The sequence below is a fragment of the Meriones unguiculatus genome, chromosome X (genome assembly GCF_030254825.1).
Source record: "Meriones unguiculatus strain TT.TT164.6M chromosome X, Bangor_MerUng_6.1, whole genome shotgun sequence".
Classification (NCBI taxonomy): domain Eukaryota; kingdom Metazoa; phylum Chordata; class Mammalia; order Rodentia; family Muridae; genus Meriones; species Meriones unguiculatus.
In genome coordinates this window covers 60,856,405-60,881,219 of record NC_083369.1, presented here as the reverse complement: position 1 = coordinate 60,881,219, position 24,815 = coordinate 60,856,405, and the positions used below count along the sequence as shown (strand labels likewise).

The 24,815-nt window shown below is 37.1% G+C and overlaps 1 protein-coding gene across 1 annotated transcript in view; it reads right to left on the bottom strand.

The window, feature by feature from the left end:
* Il1rapl2 (interleukin 1 receptor accessory protein like 2) overlaps window positions 1-24,815 on the bottom strand; it is a 768,417-nt gene that overhangs the window by 644,704 nt on the left and 98,898 nt on the right. The window contains exon 4 of the mRNA XM_060374647.1: window positions 8,850-9,003. Coding sequence (XP_060230630.1) covers window positions 8,850-9,003 — 154 coding nt within the window. The remainder of the gene's footprint in view (window positions 1-8,849; window positions 9,004-24,815) is intronic.

Below are 24,815 nucleotides of genomic sequence, written 5' to 3'. Positions count from 1 at the left end.
AGAGAATTCTCTGTAGAGGAATATATAATGGCAGAGAAACACTTAAAGAAATGCTCAACCTCATCAGCCATCAGGGAAATGCAAATCGAAACGACCCTGAGATATCACCTTACACCCATCAGAATGGCCAAGATGAAAAACTCAAGTGAGAACACATGCTGGAGAGGTTGTGGAGAAAGGAGAACCCTCCTCCACTGCTGGTGGGAATGTAAACTGGTACAATCACTTTGGAAATTATATCTGGTGCTTTCTATGACAATTAAGAATAGTGCTTCCTCAAGATCCAGCTATACCACTCCTAGGCATATATCCAAAAGAGGCTCAAGTACACAATAAGGACATTTGCTCAACCATGTTTATAGCAGCTTTATTTGTAATAGCCAGAACCTGGAAACAACCCAGATGCCCCTCAACTGAAGAATGGATGCAGAAATTGTGGTACATCTACACAATGGAATATTACTCAGCAATGAAAAAGGAGGAAATCATGAAATTTGCAGGCAAATGGTGGGATCTAGAAAAGATCATTCTGAGTGAAATATCCCAGAAGGAGAAAGACAAACATGGGATATACTCACTTATATAAACCTATAAGATATGATAAACATAATGAAATCTATACACCTAAAAAAGATAATCAAGAGAGAGGACATGGGGTAAGATGATCAATCCTCATTTAGAAAGACAGATGGGATGTGCATTGAACGTATGACAGGAGTCTACTGAGCGCATCTGAAAGACTCTAACTAGCATTGTTTTCAAAGCAAAGACTCATGACCATAGCTTTGGCAGAGTACAGAGAATCATAAGAAGGACGGGGAGTTATTCTGATGGGGAAAGGATAGGAGCTTCACAAGGACCAAATATATCTGGGCACAGGGTCTTTTCTGAGAATGACATTCAACCAAGGACCATGTATGGATATAACCTAGAACCTCCACTCAGATGTAGCCTGTGGTAGCTCAGTAACCAATTGGTTTCCCAAAGTGAGGGGAACAAGGACTATTTCTAACAGGAACTCAATGACTGGCTCTTTGGCCTCCCCACTCCCCAAGGGAGGAGCAGTCCTGTTAGGCCACAGAGGAGGGCTTTGCAGCCAGTCCTGAAGATACCTGATAAAACAGGATCAGATGAATGGGGAGGAGGTCCCCCACATCAGTGAACTTTGAAAGGGGTACGGTGGAAATGAGGGAGGGAGGAAGGGACTGGGAGGGAATGAGGGAGCAGGACACAGCTGGGATACAGAGTTAATAAAATGTAACTGATAAGAAAAAAATAAAATTAAAAAAAATAAAAACAAAAAAAAACAAGGAAATCATGAAATTTGCAGGCAAATGGTGGGACCTAGAAACGATCATCCAGAGTGAGATATCCCCAAAGCAGAAAGACACACATGGTATATACTCACTTATATAGTCCTATAAGATAGGATAAATATACTGAAATCTATCCACCTAAAGAAAATAAACAAGAAGGAGGACCCAGGGTACGGTGATCAATCCTCACTTAGAAAGACAAATGGAATGGACATTGGATGTAGGAGAAAACAAGTAACAGGACAGGAGCCTACCACAGAGGGCCTCTGAAAGATTCTACCTAGCAGTGCATCAAAACAGATATTAAGACTCATAACCAAACCTCTGGCAGAATGCAGGGAACCAAAAATACAGGGGAAGGTGAGTTAATGTGACCTGGAGAGGAGAGGAGTTCCACAAGGACCAAATATATCTGGGCACAGGGGCCTTTTATGAGATTGTTTCTTCAAACAAGGACCATGTATGGATGCAACCTACAGCCCTTGGTAGCTCAGTGTCCAAGTGGGTACCCTAATAAGGGGAACAGGGACTGTTTCTGACATGAACTAGATGGTGGGCTCTTTGACACCCCCCCCCCCCCCAGAGAAGCAGCCTTGCTAGGCCACAGAGGAGGACTTTGCAGCCAATCCTGAAGACATCTGATAAACCAGTATCAGATGGAAGGGGAGGAGTTTCTCCCTTATCAGTGGACTTGGAAAGGGGCAGGGAGCAGATGAGGGTGGGAGGGAGGGATTAGGAGGGAATGAGGGAGTTGGATACAGCAGGGATACAAGGATGACACCTAAATGAACATCTGTACAAAGTCCCAATTTATTTCTAATATCAGAGATCAGACCTCTACTCTTGCCTGATGCGTCTAAAACAAAAAGGGGGAACTGTAGAGAGCTGCAGAATGCTATGCCTTAAAGATGGAGCTGGTTTCCGCCTTCCACCTTCCCGACGGTGAGTGCTCTCTGTCACGAACAACTCCACATTTGGCTAAGGCCGAGGATCTGGCTTGCTTCCATGTATGTGGACCTATCTGCATTGCCCCCGTGGCACGCCTGGGTTGGCTACCCAGAGGCTATTTAAGCTGTGGGCTGGCTTTCCCCGGGGTCCGAGGATTGTTCAATGTTCCTGAATAAACTGCATTGAAAAAAAAAAACAAAAACAAAAACAAACTGTAACTAATATTAAAAAAATAAAAATTAAAAAAAATGGGACCTCATGAAACTGAAAAGCTTCTGTAAAGCAAAGGACACCGTCATCAAAACAAAGTGACTGCCTACAGATTAGGAAAAAATCTTCACCAACCCTTTATCTGACAGAGGACTCATATGCAGTATATATAAAGAACTAAAGAAGCTGAAAAGCAGCAAACCAAGTAATCCACTTAAAAAATGGGGAACAGAGCTAAACAGAGAATTCTCTGTAGAGGAATATCGAATGGCAGAGAAACACTTAAAGAAATGCTCAACCTCACTAGCCATTAGGGAAATGCAAATCAAAACCACCCTGAGATTTCACCTTAAACCCATGAGAATGGCCAAGATCAAAACCTCAAGTGACAACACATGCTGGAGAGGTTGTGGAAAAAGGGGAACCCTTCTCCACTGCTGGTGGGAATGTAAATTTGTACAACCACTCTGGAAAGCAATCTGGCCCTTTCTCAGAAAACTAGGAATAGTGCTTCCCCAAGATCCAGCCATACCACTCCTAGGCATATATCCAAAAGAGGCTCAAGTACACAATAAGGACATTTGCTCAACCATGTTTGTAGCAGCTTTATTTGTAATAGCCAGAAGCTGGAAACAACCCAGATGCCCCTCAACTGAAGAATGGATGCAGAAATTGTGGTACATCTACACAATGGAATATTACTCAGCAATGAAAAATAAGGAAATCATGAAATTTGCAGGCAAATGGTGGGACCTGGAAAGGATCATCCTGAGTGAGTTGTTCCAGAAGCAAAAAGACACACAGTATACACTCACTCATATGAACATACAACATAGGATAAACCCACTAAAATCGGTACATCTAAACAAACTAAGCAAAAGAGAGGACCCTAACTAAAATGCTCAATTCCCATCCTGAAAGGCAAAGAGGATGGACATCAGAAAAAGAAGAAAACAGGAAACAACCTAGGAACCTGCTACAGATGGCTTCTGAAAGCCAAAAGAATAATACGGGAAACAACCTAGGAACCTGCCACAGAGGGCCTCTGAAAGCCTCTGCCCTGCAGACTATCAAAGCAGATGCTGGGCCTGATGGCCAACTGTTGGGCAGAGTGAATGGAATTTTATGTAAGAAGTGGGAAATAGCAAGAGCTGGAGAGGACAGGGTCTCCACAAGGAGAGCAACAGAACAAGAAAATTTGAACACAGGGAACTTCCCAGAGACTCATACTGCAACCAAGGACTATTCATGGAGATAACCTAGAACCCCTGCACAGATGTAGCCCATGGCAGTTCAGTGTCCGAGTGGGTTACATAGTAATGGGAAGAGGGACTGCCTCTGACATAATCTGATTGGCCTGCTCTTTGATCACCTCCGCCTGAGGGGGGAGCAGCCTTACCAGGCCACAGAAGATGACAATGCAGCCACTTCTGATGAGAACTGATAGTCTAAGATCAGAAAGAAGGAGAAGAAGACCTCCCCTATCAGTGGACTTGGGGAGGGGCATGCATGCAGAAAGGGGAGGAAGGGTGGGATCGGGAGGGAAGTAGGGAGGGGCTTATGGGAGGATACAAAATGAATAAAGTGTAATTAATAATAATAAAAAAGTGGAAAAAATGAATCTTTCTGTTTTTTCTTTTTGTTTATTTTTTTATTTTTCTTTATTAATTACACTTTATTTACTTTGTATCCCCCCTGTGGTTCCCTCCCCCCCTCTTGTCCCAATCCCTTCCTTCCTCCACCCTCTGCATGCATGCCCCTCCCCAAGTCCACTGATAGAGGAGGACTTCTTTTCCTGCCTTCTTTCTTTAGCCCTCTAAAAGCACCCATTTTAGTCAATTCAGATCATATTATCTTGAACTCTAAGTAGTTTTATAGGCACTGAGTAGTAGAAGGGGCTCTGACCTTGTGAAAACAACAACCACCTGAGTTTGTATTACAAAGTTATCATTTAGTTGCTATAGAACACTGAGAAATTTTTTCTGCACATTCTCATTTCTGAGCCTGTAAATTAAAAGCAAAATGGCTTACCTTACATCTTTGTTTTAAATGATGAACTCAGGTACACAAATCCACATAGTAAAAAACAAAAACAAAAACAAACAAAAACCTCACACACACATCAATGTGCATAGATCCATAATAATTATATGTTGTATTTAAGTGTTCCAGTGACTCTCTAGAGAGAAGCAAATTTTGGAGGGTTTTAAAGAAATTGCAAAGACAAATCAAAACAAAGAATAACTCTGAGTTCGAATAACTCTGATAAATTATCATCAGACAGAGCTATGAAAACCTGCTCTGAGGAGAAAAAAAAAAAACAGGTTCCTATAAGACAAGTCTATGGAGACCTCACAAATTACAGAAGTACAAAATGTATATATAAAATGAGCATGGAGAGCACGGAGAAGGTAGAAAAGGAGAGAGGAATATAATTAATGACATTTACTTAACAGTTATATTCAGGAGTTCTCTAGGTAGCTCACAGGAGAGTGCTTAAAGAGCACTGTCAAACAAATATTGAATGAAAGTTTGTCTCCACTGCTTACTAGGTATGTCACCATAGGCAAATACCTTATTCTTTCTACCTCCTTGTTTTCATGGCTAAACTAGAGAAAATATTACCAATGCTAAAAGGTTGTTGTGAGCTCTGAATAGATGTGATGTAGGTCTGACCCCATACACGGAAGTTCTCTGAGTAACTTCTCTACTCTAATAGATCTAGTTCATGGCTAGTCTCCTTCCATACAAAAGTCCCAGCTTTGTGTTTTACATAAGGGTTTCTTGATTGACTATTTTCTGCTTGCTCAAACCAATGTTTTTAAGTTAAGCAAAACAAGATAGATGAAACTTTTACAAATAAACACAATGGACATACAAAAAATTCTACTCCTGTGGGTATCCCTGTCTATACACCTAGGAGTTAAAATACAAACACTTTCTTTTTTTAATTAAATTTTTATTTTTTAAATATTAGTCACAGTTAATTAACTTTGTATCCTAGCTGTAGCCCCTCTCTTGTCCCCTGCCAATCCCACTCTCCTTCCCTCATCTCCTCCTATGCCCCTCTCTAAGTCCATTGATAGGGGAGGTCCTCCTCCCCTTCCATCTGACCCTAGCTTATCAGGTATCTTCAGGACTGGCTGCAATGTCCTCCTCTGTAGCCTACCAGGGCTGCTCCTCCCTCGGGTGTGTGTGTTGGGGGTAGGGGTCAAAGAGGCAGCCATTGTGTTCATGTAAGAAATAGTCCCTGTTCCCCTTATATGCAGGGAATCATATGAAAGAAGGGAAAGTTAATATGACCTGGAGAGGACAGGAACTCCACAAGGACCAAATATACCTGGGCACAGGGGTCTTTTATGAGACTGTATCTCCAACCAAGGACCATGTATGGATTATAACCTAGAACCCCTGCTAGGATGTAGCCCATCATAGCAAACGTTTTTTTAAATGCCCTATTCTACCACTTCCTTGATGTCAGAGAAGCCAGCCAGGAGAGTCATTGAGAAGTCCTGGTGCTAAAGGACACATTTGCCAGATCTTGCTGTTGTATTCTCTAACACATTCACCCCGTATCTAACTTTTGATCCTCCTTAGCTGCTTATGAAATCAGCTCACAGGAATGAATACGCCCATAGCCTCTGGTTTTAGAGAAAAACAAGCCTATCTTTCTGCTGATGGAATAGTTAACAGTGTTCATTCATCTCCCTGTAGGGCATGGAAACATGACATAAACATTCTCTTAGTACAGAAACTGGTGATCTCTTTGACCCTGGCTGTCACCATCAGGGTTAACAGATAGTTTCATGTCATAGGTTAGAACACAGTGAAAGAAATATGGAGAGAACAGAGAGATACACTAAGAGTGATGAAGGAGAAACGGTTGTGAAAATCACTTTCAACCTGACACTAAAAGCCCTCCTTTCCATAATTCCAAGCAGGCTTTTTTTCTTTTTTACCTAGTTCCTCAACATTCTAAACAGGTTTGGCCTTGTTTCTAGAGTGAACAACTGGCAACCTTCAGGCAAGGAATTATAACACTATGAAAGGTTCCCACAGATCCTGAAGAGTCGCCAGAATATCCCACCATTAGTCACACATGCAAGTTACACAATTAAAATATTTATGAAACTGTGAATGAACTGTTAGAGAAGGAAAAAATGGCTCTTATTAGTCACAAAGTGCTAAACTCACTGAGGTATTAGATTAGTGGTGGCACAAAGTAAGATTCTGAGGAGATGGCCTAGAAAGAAAATAGAACATCAGAGAACATTAAAAAGTACATTAGTGTAACATCATCCAAGGTGTGCTGTGTGTGTGTGTGTGGGGGAATAAAAGGCTAGTGTCATGCACAAAGGGAGAGGAAGGTTTAAGAGGATAGGCATGGGGCTAGCTCAAGCTAGTGCAAAAAGACAATCAATCCATTATGAAAGGCAAGTCAGATACGTGACAGTGACTTTAATGCAGCCAATAACTAGCGACTGTTGAGGTCTTTCTTAATTAAGTCACAGAAAAGGTACAAATGAGATCCATTTTCCTGTGATAATCAGCACACACACACACACACACACACACACACACACACACACACACACATTCTGATCTTGTCAACTGGCTTCTCAGATTTAGAACATAGAGGAGAGAGAACAAATACCAATGATTTGTTTCATTTGGTGCTTCCCATTGCACTGCTTCAGGGACAAATGTAAAGGTAGATATTTTATCCCCAAGGCTTTTCATTCATCTGTAACACTCAAGACCAACATGCTTCATCATCTAAAATACTTTTCTCTGTAAAGTAATCAATTTGTCAATATTCCTTCTGTAGTATTACATCCATAAAGTGTGACTGTTCACTCTACAATTGGATTGACCACTCTATTAAATGCTGTGACTGGATAGTTACTGAATACTAGTCTCAGCTTGCTGATTGCGTTCTCTCTGAAACTTTCCAGGATTTAAAAATGTTTACCATTGGCTACTAGAGATGGAAATAAATTCTGAGCCAGCCACATAGTGGATTATTAAAAAGTCCTACTGAGCATGCCAGACACAGTGGAACACTCCCTTTTTCTTAGCACTCCAGAGGAAGAGCTAGCTGAATCCCAGTGAGCTTATAGCCAGCATATTCTACATAGGAAGTTCCATGCCAGCTAGGGTGAGTGAGCTAGGTAAGTGAGCTAGGTAAGTGAGGCCCTTTCTAAAACAAAGTGAAAGTAGGTAGTGAGTGAGCTAGGTAAGTGAGTGAGCTAGGTAGTGAGTGAGCTAGGTAAGTGAGGCCCTTTCTAAAACAAAGTGAAAGTAGTACTGGGCAAAATTGCTCAAGGCAAGAATACAAATACCAATACTAAATTGAATTTGGCCCACAAGCATGGTTTTCGTGCTCCATAGAGTGTGTTGTTATTCAGTAATTTCCACATAAAAATAAAAACTTTCAGAATTTCTTTACAAAAATTTCAGAGAACCTAGCAATAGTGGACCCTACTCTCGTTTGACAACAGTATGTTGCAATTTGTTAGTCTCTATTTTCTGGGATATTGGTCTACACCATTCATATATAGGACTTGTCTAGATACTGGAAGCATTTGAGAATTCCTTGGGAGGGGTAATTATTGCTTGGATACAGCCATCCAAATACTTTTACTTTTATTTATAGTTTGCATATTCACCAGAGAACAGGTTTGTAGAGTTTGTTTCCTAAATGGCTAATGCTCATTTCTAAAGGCTACACAAAAGCATTTGTTTATGCTTAAAAATATTACTCTTAAGTCAATTAATACAACTTCTGATTGCCAAATTCTCAATACTACAAAATCTAGAATTTATTGAGTACCAAGGTGATGCCACAAAAAAGACCCATACCAGAGATCATGTAATGGATTGCAAGAATATATACTCCTTTAGATTCCTACTCATTTGTTCTCACTCTTACTTGAACTTCCTCTAAGAACCTTAACTTATAAAAAGTTCCAAAGTAAGTGAACTTCAACAGATTTTATTTCAAAATTCCAATAGAACAACTAAAAGCAATTTTTACCTCTAAGGATACTCTACACGTGAGTTAAGTCAACGTCTCAGAATGGTTCCAGTATATCTTTTCAGAGTTCTACACTCACAATCAGCAACATAGTAAAGAATTAAGACTGTTTCATAATAGCAGAGGACACACATAGGCAGCCAATGAGCTAGTGATCGCTATTCACACATGTTCCACATATATCTTTTGTTCAGTGCAACTAATACTGATATTTCCAACAGCTTGATTTGCTGCCAATTCTAAATTCAACAGCAGTTGTCTCTTTGAACAAAACTCTTCCCTATAAAATCATGTACTTAAAACTGCATTTGTCACACTTACGTAGAATGAACTCCTACCTGTAACTTTCAATTCTGTTGTTCGTCTTACAAGTTTTCCTTCATATTTAAGTTCACATGTATAATTTCCTTCATCTTCTTCCTGAACTTCTTGGATGAGAAGAGCATTTCCTTTCTGTATTATTATGCTTCTCCACATTTTTGGCTTGCACTCCTGCAGGGAAAATTATTGTAAGTGAAAACTAAATATTCACACGCCAAAGACTTAGGATTGGCAAGATAAAATTACATTGTTATATTCTTTCACATGGTATTCCAAACCTGAACTAAAAAGTTTAAACATTTTCCAAGTAATATCATAGATGCATATTATGCTGTTCAGTTCAAATACTGTTAGTTACAACATCAAGAATCACTTAAAAGTCCTGACTCTGAAAGCAAGAGGACTTCAGAGGTACCAAGCAAAACCAGAAGAGCATACAAGCTTACCAAATGCAAGAGTAAATGTAGAATAATGGTAAGTGTTGTTAAATACTATTTTAATGTCATTTCTTTCTAAATGATGCAGGCCTTCCCTAAGAGTCCTGAGGGACTATGCTTCATTTAGCCATGTAACATACTTGATGGGAATCTGAAATGTCTTTGAATATTTATAAAAGACTTTTATATTGGCAATGAAGTTTATAAGTATTTCATTAGATATTCTCTGTTGTAAAACAAACAAAAACCCCAAAACAAACACAATACTGATATCTCAGAATCTCCTTTGTGAAAAAAAAAGGAGGGGGAAAATCTAAAAAATTAGAAATCAGGATTTTTTTCAGAAACACAGAAAATAAAGATGCACTTTGTTATAGTAACAGCATAGATTATTCAGCTACTTTGCGAGTTTATTGATACACAATGAGAGAAGAAAACTTTATTTTCGAAAAAAAATTCCTTTTTCATCAGATGTGAAAGTGGAGGAGTCTTGCTTTTACTTTGGACTTCTCAAGAAAGAAATAGGCAATACTTTTCCACTGAGTGACAAGTATGTATCAACCAAGTATATAAGAATATTCAGGCAAATAGCTTTGATTTGGGAATTTTTTCAAACTGCTTTTATATATCGTTACAAGTCTCTCTATTTCCAATTGGAATTTTTCAGCCAAATCATTAGCCAGACATTGTACAAACATTAGCACAAGCATAGTGGGTAACTATAAAGATTCACTGAATAATTAAGACAAAATTATTTTATCATATTCATTCTGTCAGACAAGGCAATAATAAAACTGATTGCAAAGTGTATTATGTGGACAACAGTTGAACACACTTTTTCATTTAACCATTATAGTGTGTGTAACATCTGCATCTCCTCTTCCTTATCCCAACATTCCATATACATATCTCAAGCACTCACAAAATTTTGGAATCTGTTGACTCTCCATCCCCAGCTGTGAGTGCCTGTAAATGTTTACAAATTATTTGGGAGCACAAATAGCCATTCATTAGTTTTTCATTTTCACATTTTTTTCTGTGGGCAGGAGATTTGGCAACAAAGCACAAAAATTGGCATTATGGTCATAAGCATACTATTCAAGACACATGTTCACTACAACTACCCAGACACGTTTTCAGACAGTCAGTAAGAGCAATGCAACAGAGAACACCTAGGTCTAAGGCCGCTTTATTCCCTGGGGTCTTTCTGAAGAACAGTTACGAGTCTGTCTGAAATTATATTACATACCTTGTCTGGCAAAGGTTTATCACCTATATGAGATTTGTTTCTGAGCTAAATCTTGAAATATAAGGTTTCTGGGAAAATGAAGGAAAGTCTAAACAGAGAGGAAAAAAAATCAGCCCAGCTGCCACTAACGTCACACAACAATAATCCACAATTATTTTCGCATTGCTTCCAACACTGATAGCCTCATATTTCTAAAGAATCATTCCGAAGGTCATTAAACAAAAATATGATCCCTCTGGGCATTTTGAGGGGAAAGGAAAATAGAAGCTGAGCTGTTGTGCTCTCTCATAGAGGTGGTGGGGGTGGGCAAACCCCCACACATTCATTTTATTCAAATATAAATGGGGCTCCTTTTCAAATGTCATTTTGGAGAAAACGTATATGTAATTACTTACAACTACTTTTACATTCATTGATCACATATCTACTCACCCCATTCAAGAAGCAAAATCTAAAATATGTAGAGGATTAAAAACATAGTTCCTGATAAATAGGCTAGAATTTTTGCAAGTCCTTTGAGATAAATCTAGCCAGTCTTGTGTACTTTCTTTTCCCCCATTTACTTTTTCTTTCTTTCTTTCTTTCTTTCTTTCTTTCTTTCTTTCTTTCTTTCTTTCTTTCTTTCTTCTGTCTTTCTTTTTTCTTTCTTTCTTCCTTTCTTTTTACTTTCTTTCTCTCTTTAATCTCATGTTCTTCCTAATTTGCCATTTAGACATATAAAACACTCCTTGTATCCAGCAGAAATACGTTTGTCTGCTTATAAAATTCCAACTTGTGAAGATAACTTTGGGACATCTTTATTCCTCTCCAGGCCATATGGTAAAGATGAAAAAGAAAACTAGATGTGGCTGAATATATTTCCAGGTTGAAATTCAGGGTTTACCCAACTTTGTTAAGTCTCATTTCCACAATTTCTTTTATGGGGATACTATAATGTATCATCAGACTTGCCATTACCTAGAGGCAGGGTTTTTATTCACCACATTTTTAGGAAGCAGTACTGTATATAGTAGTCATTCAGCACAGAGAATATTTTCCACTTCTAATCCTTTTGATCCTGGGTTGTATCTCTCTAGAACCTCTTGTTCTGTGTAATAAGCAATGGTGCTAATGGACTAATCAGATAAAAATAAATCCTCACTAATTTGATAACTATTTGCCAGCACAAAAATACTTCAGCTGCCTGAATATGCACAGCTCCTTAGAGGGCACTCTAACACTAGTCTTGTCAAGTGGGTGGAGGAACTGTATTTTGATTGCAGGAGCCCTTAGAAAGTATCTTTACCATCTTTACCACATAAATGACTCTGTATGCTCCCATCTATCCACCATTCAGAAAGTTACTTTATGGTCTGTGTACCTAGGTCTATATAATATATATAGAATTGCAGGTATTTTCTGTGCCTTGATTTCTACTTATTTAAATTTTTCTTCTCTAAGTTACAGTCTGCTAAGAGTAATGATTTCACTCCCTTGCTTCTGTCCCCTGCTTGCCTAATGGACATGTCATATTGCCACATTTCACTGTCTCATCCCTGGTTCATTGGGACATACCATTGGGTTAAAAAGTTTTAAGTGCACAGAACAAATCTCAGAACAGTTGTTTTTCTAATAGCTAGTAAACCCAGCAAAGAATCAAATAATTAAAAGTTCTGAAAGTTTATAGTATTTACTTTCCCTGATATGTATTAGTTCTAATACTACTGAAATAAATTGCATCAATTTGAAGACTTTGCTAAGGGTCAGCCTTATAGAAGTTGTCTCCCTCCAGTTCTTTAAACTCCAGCTTCATTTTCTAGTTTGTCTACCCCTGCATGGAGCAGGTTTTTAAAGGTGTCCTTGCACAATAAACATAATGTTAGTTTATAAGCCTCAGTTTCTTTCCCTTTGAACACAGACATCCCATGGAAGCATGGGAGACTTCAATATACAAAACAGACATTTGTTGACATAGTCTCTTGATATTAACCTGTTGGCATTTTTGTATTCATAATCCACTTATGAGATACCATCCTCATACCCGTGGAAGTGTTTTAATCCATTTGTTATGGTGGTCATGGTTAATTTACTGTGATTCAGAACATAAAATCAGTCCTCAAGACCAGAAGATCAGGATAGTTGATTTAAATATTTCATCTGATTCTGGGGATTAATCACAAAGCAGCTGTGTGGACAAAGGCCTATCAGTACCTTCTGATCCTTAAATCATTTATATCTGAATACCTATATTCCTACCCCTAAGAGGACTTCTCCCCTTTCACCTGTGCTTTGTACTACCGATTGCAGCATATACACATCTGGTTAATGGTCTTCAGGGAACACACATTTTCTGCTATGTGAAGATAGAAATATGGGTAGGAACACAAGTAAAAATTAGGAGTAAACCTCAGTCTTATCAGCCACACCTCTATGCCACTCACAAAATATAAAATATCTCACTCCAAAGAGTCTTTTTCCTTCAATATTCTAAACTTCCAATCATATCTTCATTCTTAATGTTGGTATTAATAGCTCACAGTCATGAAGAATTAAATTCTGCACTTGAACACAATAAGAATACCAGTTTTATATTTCTGGGCAGTTGCACCTAATTTTTTAAAAGTGAGGGTAATAATATAAAAGTGGAGATAATAAAGATTAAATGAGGTAACACATGTACATAGCCTGTGTTATATCTTATGCTAAAACAATGCAATAAATATTTATTCTTATTATACTGTTTCCTAACTCAGTTTTTATTCAGGTTATATATCCATCAATTATTGAGAATTAATGTGACTAACATTTCTACAGAACTCTAGAAATAACATTCTAAGCAGTTTTAGTTCTAGAGTTGGGGCCATCTTTTTCAGTCTGTCATGAAAGGGGGTTTAAAGTCACTATTATCATTCTTAGGAAAATAAAACAACTAAATCAACTGAAGCTCAACAGTTCTCTGCTTCCTCTGATAGTTGATGTCATGCAGGAAACCTCCATCCCAAGCATGGAACAACAGAGATTGATAGCTATTAGGCAATAGTAACTGGAGTGAGTAACTGAACTCTATAGCTCCTACTAGCCTTTGAACTGTACAAAGAAATACAGCCCCTCTAACACTTTTAGCCTCCCTTCCTTGATTGTGAAAGATAAGAAGAAAGATCATAGGCATGTACTACAGTATCTTATTTTCTTCATAGAGACAAATCTCACTAAATGCTGAGATCCAATAATAAAGCGACAGAACACTTACCCTACCTCATACTATACTGGTAAAATGATAAGGCTCCTGTATAAAAATAATTCAGAATTCTGGAGCCAGTCAGATGTAATGACAATTGCCACCATGCCTGTTGACATCAGTTCAACCCTAAGGAAACATACGTTAGATGCAGAAAACCAACTTCCAAAAACTATCCTCTGATCTCCACACATGTGCTTTGGTAACTGTGTGCAAACAAACAAACACAGACATAAATAAATAAATAAATAAATAAATAAATAAATGTAATTTAAAAACAATTTAAGAATGATTCAGGATTATACCTGAAGTAATGATATGACTTGAGTTTTATTTTGAAGAAAATTCTTGATAAAAAAAAAAAAAACCAAAAACAAGAAGATGCATCAAGACAATCACACCAAGATTTTAGCTTCTAGCACCTACAATTACACTGTGCAATACACTAAGTCTGTTAGCCAGAAAAAATGTAAAACCTTACCCTAAAGGTTTATTATGCTCAGTTTCTTTTATAAGGTGGTGTATTACATTATTAACCAAAGATTACAAGACATACCATAATATAAAATAATGTCTTGTAGAATATCATAATCAGATTGATATGTCACATTTTTATTTTTATTTTTCATAAGATAAGAGGTAAAATAAATATGATTTAAATGAAACCTGTTTAAAAATTTTTATGATTCTAGCAGGAAAACTGGCAACATTTAAGAACAAAGGAGTATTGTAAGCAGGGAAATAGTTTTGGAAAGAATAAAAATGTTAGAAATCAAAACAGTGGAACAAAATTAAAGAAGGCCATATAACTAAATAAGAACAATCCCTAACTACATTCAAAATTTGGCCTTATATCCACTGATAGTATGGTTCTCACCCCTTGTCAAGAAAATAAACATATAATATTATAGAAAAACTATAATGTAACAAAATGTAGAGAAGTAGAGTCCAGTACCAACTGACACATCTATAACAACCTCCTGAACCTAAGGCTCAGGGATCATTGCAGAAAAGGTGCTTCTGTAAGAGCTGGAAAATAATCTCGTTGGTATGACATTGTGTCACCTAAAAATGCCAGAAGAACTATGCCTAGGTAGTTACACCAACATGGCTACCCAAATATGAACTGAACAATAACTATACAAACAGATGTAATAAAGTGGACAGGTTAAAGGCCTTGAGGTCTCAACTTTACACACACACACACACACACACACACACAAAGTATAGAATACTAAAGAATATTGAAAGTGTAAGAAATTGTATTCTCCTGGGAAGAAAATACCAGTTCCAATAATCAATGGTCATCCTGAAAAAAGCATAAAAATAACATTGTGCATGAGTTATTTATGTATTTAGGAATACACATACATTCACACACACATATGTAGCCATGATTAAAGAAAAATATAGGCCATGGCTTTTAAAGAGAACAAAGGAATATATTGGCAGATTTAGAGGGAGGGAAGGAAAAAGAGAAATGATGAAATTATATTATAATCTTAAAACTAAAATTTTATTGTAGACAAAAACAATATAAAATCAAAACTAAATTCTATAATAGAATTTAGTGATATATACTCATTTAAAAGTGGATATTAGCCATATAATATAGGATAAACATACTGAAATCTATAGTCCTTGTAGTCACCAAAAGCAAATGACAACACAAATGTCACTCAACTGGTGAATGGTCAAACACTTCATTCCTCATAATATCTTTGATTTCCAAAGTGGTTGTACAAGGTTGCTTTCCCACCAGCAAAGGAGGAGGATTCTTCTTTCTCCACAACCTCTCCAGCATGAATCACCCCTTGAATTTTTGATCTTAGACATTCTGATGCCTTTGAGGTGAAATCTCAGGGTTGTTCTGATTTGCATTTCTTGAATGACTAAGAATGTTGAGCATTTTGTTAAGTGTTTTCTCTGCCATTCAATATTCCTCTATTGAGAATTCTCTGTTTAGCTCTGTACCCCATTTTTAAAATTTGATTACTTGGTTTGTTGGTGTTTAACTTCTTGAATTCTTTATATATTCTAGAAGGAGATCATTTCCCAACCTGTCGGCTATTATTTTATTTTGATAACAGTGTCCTTTGCTTTACAGAAACTTTTCAGTTTCATGAGGTCCCATTTATTGATTGTTGATCTTAGAGCCTGTGCTCTAAGGAAATAATGAAATTTGCAGGCAAACGGTGGAAACTAGAAAAGATCATCCTGAGTGAGGTAACCCAGAAGCAGAAAAATACATAATGATATATACTCACTTATAAGTACACATTAGCTATATAATATAGGATAAACATACTCAAATCTATAGTCTTAAAGAAGCTAAAAAACAAGGATGCCCCTAGGGAAGATACTTAATCCTCATTAAGAAAGGCAAACAGGATAAACATCACAAGTAGGGGAAGACAAGAAACAGGAGCCTTCCACAGAGGAGCTCTGAAAGACTCTACCCACCAGGGTATCGAAGGAGATGCTGAGACTCATAGCCAAACTTTGGACAGAGTGCCAGAATCTTTATAGAAGAAGAGGGAGGTATAAAGACATGGAGGGGACAGGAACTCCACAAAGAGAACAACAGAGCCAAAAAACTTGGGCCTAGTGGGTCGGACCTACAGAGACTGATATTCCAACCAAGGACCATGCATGGATTCCTTTGTAAGGGGTACATGGGCTGTCACTGACATGAACTCAGTGGCCAGCTCTTTGATCACCTCCCCCTGCATGCAGCCTTGCCAGAAAACAGAGGAAGATGATGCAGCCAGCCTTGATGAGACCTGATAGGCTAGGGTCAGATTAAAGGGTAGGAGGTCCTCCCTATCAGGGCACTAGAGAAAGGCATAGGGGGAGAAGAGGGAAGGTGGGTGGGACAAGGAGGAGAATAGGGAGGGGGCTGCAGCGGGGATACAAAGTGAATAAATTGTAAAAAAAAAAGTATCTTTGAAAGTAACCAATATAAAATTATTAAGTTAAGGATGCAATACTTTTATGGCTATAAAATATACAGATTTATTGCATTATCAATAGTTATTCAATATTGTCAAGCATTTTAGCTGGTTATTTTATTAGTGATTGCCCTTTGAGTTATTGTATAATCAGGTCTCTTATGACCATTTTAGCCTGGCACAAGTAAATAAAAATAAAGTAAAATAAATTTATCTCATTAACATGAATGATGATATTTATAGAGATCATTGCTAAACTGATATTTTGCATGCAAAGTTGTCTTTATTTTCCATTTGATTTTTTTTAATTTTAGAGAATTTCATATTTGTGTAGTGTATTTATTCCGTTTCCCCCTCTTTGTCCTCTGTCTAACTCCTATCACACCCCCAAACATTCCTTCACAAATTCATTGCCTCTTATTCTTTAAATATATCTATCTATCTATCTATCTATCTATCTATCTATCTATCTATCTATCTTTTAGTCCATTTGGTGTTGCTCATATGTGTTCATGTTTAGAACTGATTTCTTGGGACTGTGTCACCTATCAGAGGCTAGTCCCTGAAGAAGATTGACTCTCTATCTTATAGTGGACATAATTGCATGTAGCTCTTTGTCTAGGGAGCCTTGTGAGATTCTCTCCATTCACGTTTGTATTCTAATTGGTGATGTCATTTTCACAGAGAAGTGTAGCAACCAGCCCTCATCAAAGAAGCTTATTTGTAGCTAAGTAACAAGGAGGGATCCAGGGAAGTTCAGTGAATCTCACTCAGAAGAGGAAATAAAATATACATCTGAAGTAGATGGAGGGAGAAGACTGGGTGATAAAGAGGGTGGAGAGGAAAACAGGGGTGGAGATAGGGTGGGGTTAAGGTATGGACAGAGTAGGAGGAGAGAGTACTGGGAGAGAGAATGTGAATTGGTGGAAGGAGGCATCTTTGGGACTGGAGGTGGGAGGAGGCTCCTGGGAGTACATGAGGGTGACCCTAGCTGACACTTCTAGCAGTGGGGGTTATTGAGCCTGAAGTCATCACCTCTTGTAGCCAGATAAGACTGTGAGTGAAGGGAGGGGGACAACAAACCATCCATAAAACCTTCAACCCAAAATTTGACCTGCCTACAAGAATTGTGAGGATAAAGATGGAACAGAGATTGAGGGAATTGCTAAACTATGACTGGCCCAACTTGAGACCCACTCCATGGGAGAGAACCTAACCCTTATACTATTAATGATACTTTGATGTACTTACAGATGGAAGCCTAGCATAACTGTCTTCTAAGAAGCTTTATCCAGCAGCTGATGGACACAGATATAGAGACCGACAGCCAAACAATAGGCTGAGCTAAGGGAGTTTTGTGGAAGAGTGGAAGGAAGGACTGAGGGAGTAGTACAACACAAGAAAACTAACAGAGTAAACCAACCTGGGCCCATGGAGGTTCACAAAAACTTGAACCACCAAACAAAGAGCATGGATGGGCTGGTCCTAGACCCCCTATACATATGAGGCAGATGTGCAGCTTCAGTAACCAATTGGTTTCCAAAAGTGAGGGGAACAGGGACTATTTCTAACAGGAACTCAATGACTGGCTCTTTGGTCTCCCCACCCCCGAAGGGAGGAGCAGTCCTGTTAGGCCACAGAGGAGGGCTTTGCAGCCAGTCCTGAAGATACCTGATAAAACAGGATCAGATGAATGGGGAGGAGGTCCCCCCTATCAGTGGACTTGGAAAGGGGCACGGTGGAGATGAGGGAGGGAGGGAGGGACTGGGAGGGAATGAGGGATCGAGGGATCGGGACACGGCTGGGATACAGAGTTAATAAAATGTAACTGATAAAAAAAATAAAAAATAATAAAGAAAGAAAGAAAGAAAGAAAGAAGGTTCCCTAACAATTGGAGTATGAGCTATCTCTGACTCTGTTGACTGCCCATAGCTGGGTTCCCTTCGCTGACCCCAGTGGGAGAAGATGAGCTTAGTCCTGTTGGGACTTGATGCACCAGGGTGGGTTGGTACTCATAGGGATTCTCCCGCTTCTCTAATGAGATAGTGAAGGGAGAAAGGGAGAGGAGAATATGAGAGGGAGCTGGGAGTAGAAGAGGGAAGGGTCTGTAATCAGGCTGTAAAGTGATTAAATAAAATAATTGATAAAAAAATAAAAAAAGCTTCTTTGTGCAGCAGACAGAACCCATTACAGCAAATCACTACAGGTCAAAATGTAGAGCTCCATTGATCATATGGTGTTAACCCTTATCGATACATAAACAACATGACCGCTAATCCTAAGGCTGAGGAAATATCTCAGAAGAAATGGTAGAAAAATCATAGAAGTCAGCGTAACAGATGGCTGCTAGGAGATAGTGCTTGCATATATGACAGGGAAGCTATACCCATGAAATCTCCATGTTATGATTGCCTAAACTGGATCTGAAAATTGAAAAAAAAAAAAAGAATTTTCTTTCTTTCTTTCTTTCTTTCTTTCTTTCTTTTTTTCTTTCTTTCTTTCTTCTGAGACAAAGTCTCTCACAGAGATCCCTCTGCCTCTGCTTTGTGAGTGTTGATAACTTGTCCTGATCCTGCTATTTTGGTTGGTGTTGTTCTGCAATATTTGTTAGTATCAGACACAATCAATCTCTTTTATGAATATTTCCCAGAATTTTCTTGATAGTTTGTATATATCTATTTATCCATGTGAGCCTAGAAACTGTATACATGTGTTTTCCATTTTCAAAATTCTTATTTTGTCATATTTAACTGTGATGGTTTTCCTTGTAGATATAAACTTTTAAGTCTCTGTTAACTTAGTGTCATGTTTTACATTCTTTCATAAAATAGCTTTATTTAGATCTCTTCCAATGTTACTGGAACATTTGAGTGTATTATAATGATTTGTCACTGTTGTAAATGAGGTATTTTTATTTTTCTCTATTATACATTTAACTTGCAATTGCAAAATAAAATGGTTCAGTGAATTATCTTATTGAATTATTTAACTTATTTTTTTGTTATTGTTACATCCCTTGGGATATCTAGGTATGAAATAATCAAAAATTAAGATATATTTTTCTCCCCATTTTTGATATTTACAGAGCACATTTAAGTTTATTATTGTATCAATTATCAACTTAAATAATATTAAATAGTAGTAGAAACAGAAAACATTTCTATCTTGTATGTCAGGGCAGAAGATATATTCATGTTTATAAGAATTAATACTGAAACCATTTATTAATAAAATAAAATTTTAAAATCCACAGGTAGTATATGTTAAATAAATAGCATAACTCCATCTTACGAAGAATTAAAAAATAAATATATCTGAGATTGTGTACGTAGCTCAGTTGTACAGCATGTTTTTATTTGTGTGGTGCCCTGAGTTCAATCCTCAGCACTAGAAAGAAAATAATTAGGTCTAAAGATTACCATAGAAGATTGCAAATGTTTGTTTGTGTGTAATGCAGAGTGCTGAAGATTAGTATACACAGCTACTGTTTTAATAAAAATGGGGAGAAAGAAAAATGTGTTTGTGTAGGTATGCATGTAAATATATCTCATAGAGACAATACATGAGTATAAGTAAAGTTTATGCATACCCAGAGAAGAAGAGAAAGGGAAGGCAGGGGACAAGGGAACAGAGTATAACACAATACAATATGTAAGTGATTTATGTTAGCTGATGTGATTAAAACACAGGGGAAGGAAAAGCTACAAATGACTTTATGGAACTGTCATTGCTCTATTTGTCAAAATGATCTGTATTTAAGCACACATACTCACAAAAAGAGAGAGGGAGAATAAATATAAATACTCCTTAACCAAAATATTTAATATTTGGAATTGGATTTTTTTTTTTTTTTGGATTTCAGATTATTTTAAATTCTGAAATGTTAACATATACCTAACAGGCAGTCTTGTACATAGAGACCAAAGAGAAGTACAAAATTGACTCGTGCGTAGTTTAAGGACAAAAGTATATTGCATTTAATAACTTTATACTTGAAGCAAAGATTAATTGTATGGATGTTTCTACTTGTCACATCATTGCTTAAAATACTTCAGATTTTAGAGAAGTTCATACGTTCACATCTTAGATTAGTGAGGAACAACATGAGCATACATTTATTTCTTTTCATTATACTTTGACCTTTGGGAAATACTTGGAAATTATAAAGTAGATTTTATCACATTTAAGCAAGTCATTTAATTTTTTTTCCGTTTCCTCATATATAAGAAGTTAAATCGGAAAACTGTAAGGGCACTATAATATAATTCCTCCTATTTGGTCCCACTTTCTTTTTTAACAACAACAAAAAGTTTTTATTCTAGTAAATTTCGGTCTCTTTGGGAATTAATAATAACTACAGAATCTTGAAGAAGCATTTAACTTTGTTTCTAGAGCAATAACTATGTAGAAAACTTTGTTTATGGAGCAATAATTATGATAGAAATTTCACGTTGCATCAGTGATGTGTGACGTGTTTAGAATGGCTATTAAGTGGAGCGATCATTTTGTTGCTATGATGTTGTCACAATGTTCTTGTGCAATGTGTACAATTTACCCTTATTAATCCAAATGTTGATTTCTCTACCCCACTATCTGATTTCAATCCAAATATTGCATTGTGATGTTCATTCTCAGCATCACCTCTCTCATGTGTGTATAAACATGCCACCATTTGTTTTCTGTATTTTCAATAAAACAAGGTGTGCAATGGACAGAATAGGGTGTCACATCCTGGTCTGGAGGAGAGGAGAAAGAAGCAAGTGGGAAGAGTAAGAGAGCAGAGTCCACAGAGAGGACTTGGAACCAAGAGGAGAGATGAATTGAACCTAAAATATGACTGAAAGGAAGTAGAATGTTGGAAATCCTGAATGGGAGGAAGCTATGCGGACTTGGAGATTAAAAACAGAGTAATCATTGCCCATCATTGAGCTCTAAATTAACTGATTACATTCTAGTTTCTATGTAGTGATTTGGATATTTGGTTTAGGAATAACCCCTGTTTAATTCCAGATAAATTAGTAATAAATATTAATTAAAAACAACACTATGATAATATTATTTTTGTTATAAGCTCAGGGTTTAAAGTCAGCCACCTGTTAGCTTAGTGACCCTCTTTATAAGTTATATATTATTCCTTTTTTGTATAATTTCAGAAAACAACCACCACTGAGTAGCTTCATCTCCTTTATCAAACTAGTGGAGTTCAAATATAGGAGATCTAGTCCAGTCCGCTAATAACTTGGATTGACAGGACAACCATAATTGAGTTACTCTGTTATCACTAGGTTAAAATATATATGCCACATTTTATAAGAAAGTAAATGAGAGTTTACATACCAGTGAGCTATACCACATTGCGGTACTTTGTAGGGGTTAATGTTGTATTAAAACATTAGGCTGAGAAAGAAATTAGGGAAACAACACCCTTCACAATAGCCACAAAGGACATAATGTACCTTGCTGTAACTCTAATCAAGCAAGGCAAAGACCTATATGAAAAATTCATTAAGTCTCTGAAGAAAGAAATAGAAAAAGATATCAGAAAATGGAAAGATCTCCTATGCTCATGGCTTGGCAAGATTAACATAGTAAAAATGGCCATCTTACCAAAAACAATCTACAGATTCAATGCAATTCCTATCATATAACCAACGCAATTCTTTACAGAACTTGAAAGAAAAATTCTTGACTTCAAGTGGAATAACAATAAACACACAATAGCTAAAACAATCCTCTCCAGTAAAGGATCTGGAGGTGTCTCCATCCCTAATCTCAAGTTGTACTATAGAGCAACAGTAATAAAAGCTGCAAGGTGCTGGCATAGAAACAGACTGATGGATCAATGAAATCAAGAGAAGACCCAGACATAAACTCACATACCTACGGATACTTGATTTTTGACAAAGATGTCAAAACAATACAATGGAAAAAAAGATAGCATCTTCAACAAACAGTGCTGGCCTAACTGGATGTCTACATGTAGAAAAATACAAACACTTCCATACTTATCACCCTGTACAAAAGTAAAGTCCAAGTGGATCAAAGACCTCAATATAAAGCCAGACACACTAAACCTGTTAGAAGAAAAAGCCTGGAAATCATTGGCACAGGAGACAACTTCCTGAACAGAACAACAGCACATGATCTGAAATCAACAATCAATAAATGTAACTTCATAGAACTGAAAAGCTTCTGTAAAGCAAAGGATACAGTCATCAAAACAAAATAACTGCATACAGACTGGGAAAGGATCTTCACCAACCCTATATCTGACAGAGGTCTAATATCCAGACTATCTAAAGAACTCAAGAAATTAAACAGCAACAAATCAAGTAATCCAATTAAAAAATGGAGTACAGAGCTAAACAGCGAATTCCCAATAGAGGAATATGGAATGGCAGAGAAACACTTTAAAAAATGCTCTTGGGGAGGGGCATGGGAGGAGATGAAGGAGGGAGGATGGGATTGGGAGGGATGAGTGAGAGAGCTATAGCTGGGATATAAAGTGAATAAATTGCAATAAATTTAAAAATAAATTTAAAAAATGTTGATCTCCTGGTTTTCAGCCCTCTATCAGTGAGAAGGGAACTGGAACAGCTACCATGCTCAGATTATGTCATTGTCTCACTTCTCTCTACCACAGTATGACTTTCTTACTGTACTGTCATGTAAAAGGCTGCTTTATGTATAATGTGTTAAGAAACTATTAAGTGATCTTCAGTTCTAAGTTTATTTTTTGGTCAAAAACATGCTTGTGCATTGCCCTTTATTTAATAAACAGATGATATTAATCACAAGAAGAAGGTATTCTTACATATTTTAATTGAAGCAAGTCCTTCCTAGAGAGTTGAGAAGAGACAGTTTATACATTTCATCCAGGGGAATTGGGACCTGTGTTTATTTGATCACTACACCATTCTCAGTTCCTAGTATGGTGTCTTACCCAGGCTGTTACACAGAAAATAAGCACTGAATCAGTGATTCATTGAATGAATGAATGAACATTAAATAATTTATTCTCAGCTCTTATCACTTATAACTAATGAGAAACATTCATAATTACACAGGCCTAGCAAAAACAAAGAAAATTTAAAATGCCATCCTTCAAGTCATTAACATTGGCCTAGCAATTGAGGCAACTAATTAAGCTAGAAGAATATTTTATGTCAAAGTAAGTTTTTGTGTTTGCACTATTTTTGTTCTTGAAAAGCTAGAGGACTCATTCATTTAGAAATCAGATAAATGAAATATAGGACTTGCTGGGAAGAGTAATGGGATGAGAAGTAGGGGCAACAAAGATGGTAATGGAGTAGGATAGGTAATGGAGTGGGATAGTAGGAACCAATAACGTATAATTTATATTTTGGTAAAAATTAAAGAAAGATGAAGCAAAAATATAAAAGAAAGTCTTATTGTTCTTGTGAAAAGTGTTATCAGAAATGAGGAGGCAGTAAATGTTGTTCTTAGTTGAGAAAGGAAGATATCCTTCCTCTCATTTCTAAAATGTTACTAAAAGTCATTCAGTGTTCTACCACTGTTCCAAGCCTTCATTCTTATACTATCAGGAAGAATTTCTAAAAGTGTAGCCTTTCTTTAACTGTTTCTCTGCCATTTGATATTCCTCTATTGAGAATTCTCTATTTAGTTCTGTTTCCCATTTTTAATTGGATTACTTAATTTGTTGCCTTTTAACTTCTTTATTTATTTATATATACTGGATTTTAGCCCTCTGTCTAATATAGGGTTGGTGAAGATCCTTTCTCAATCTGTAGGCAGTCATTTTGTTTTGATGACAGTGTCTTTTGCTTTACAGAAGCTTTTCAGTTTCATGAGGTCCCATTTATTGATTGTTGCTCTTAGAGCCTGTGCTGTTGGTGTTCTGTTCAAGAAGTTGTCTCCTGTACCAATGAGTTCAGAACTAAATGGAGAATTCTCGATAGAGGAATATTGAATGGCAAAGAAACACTTAAGGAAATGTTCAACATCATTAATCATCAGGGAAATGCAAATCAAAACGACCCTGAGATTTCCACCTTACACCCATCCGAATGGCTAAGATAAAAAACTCAAGTGATAGCACATGCTGGAGAGGTTGTGGAGAAAGGAGAACCCTCCTCCACTGCTGGTGG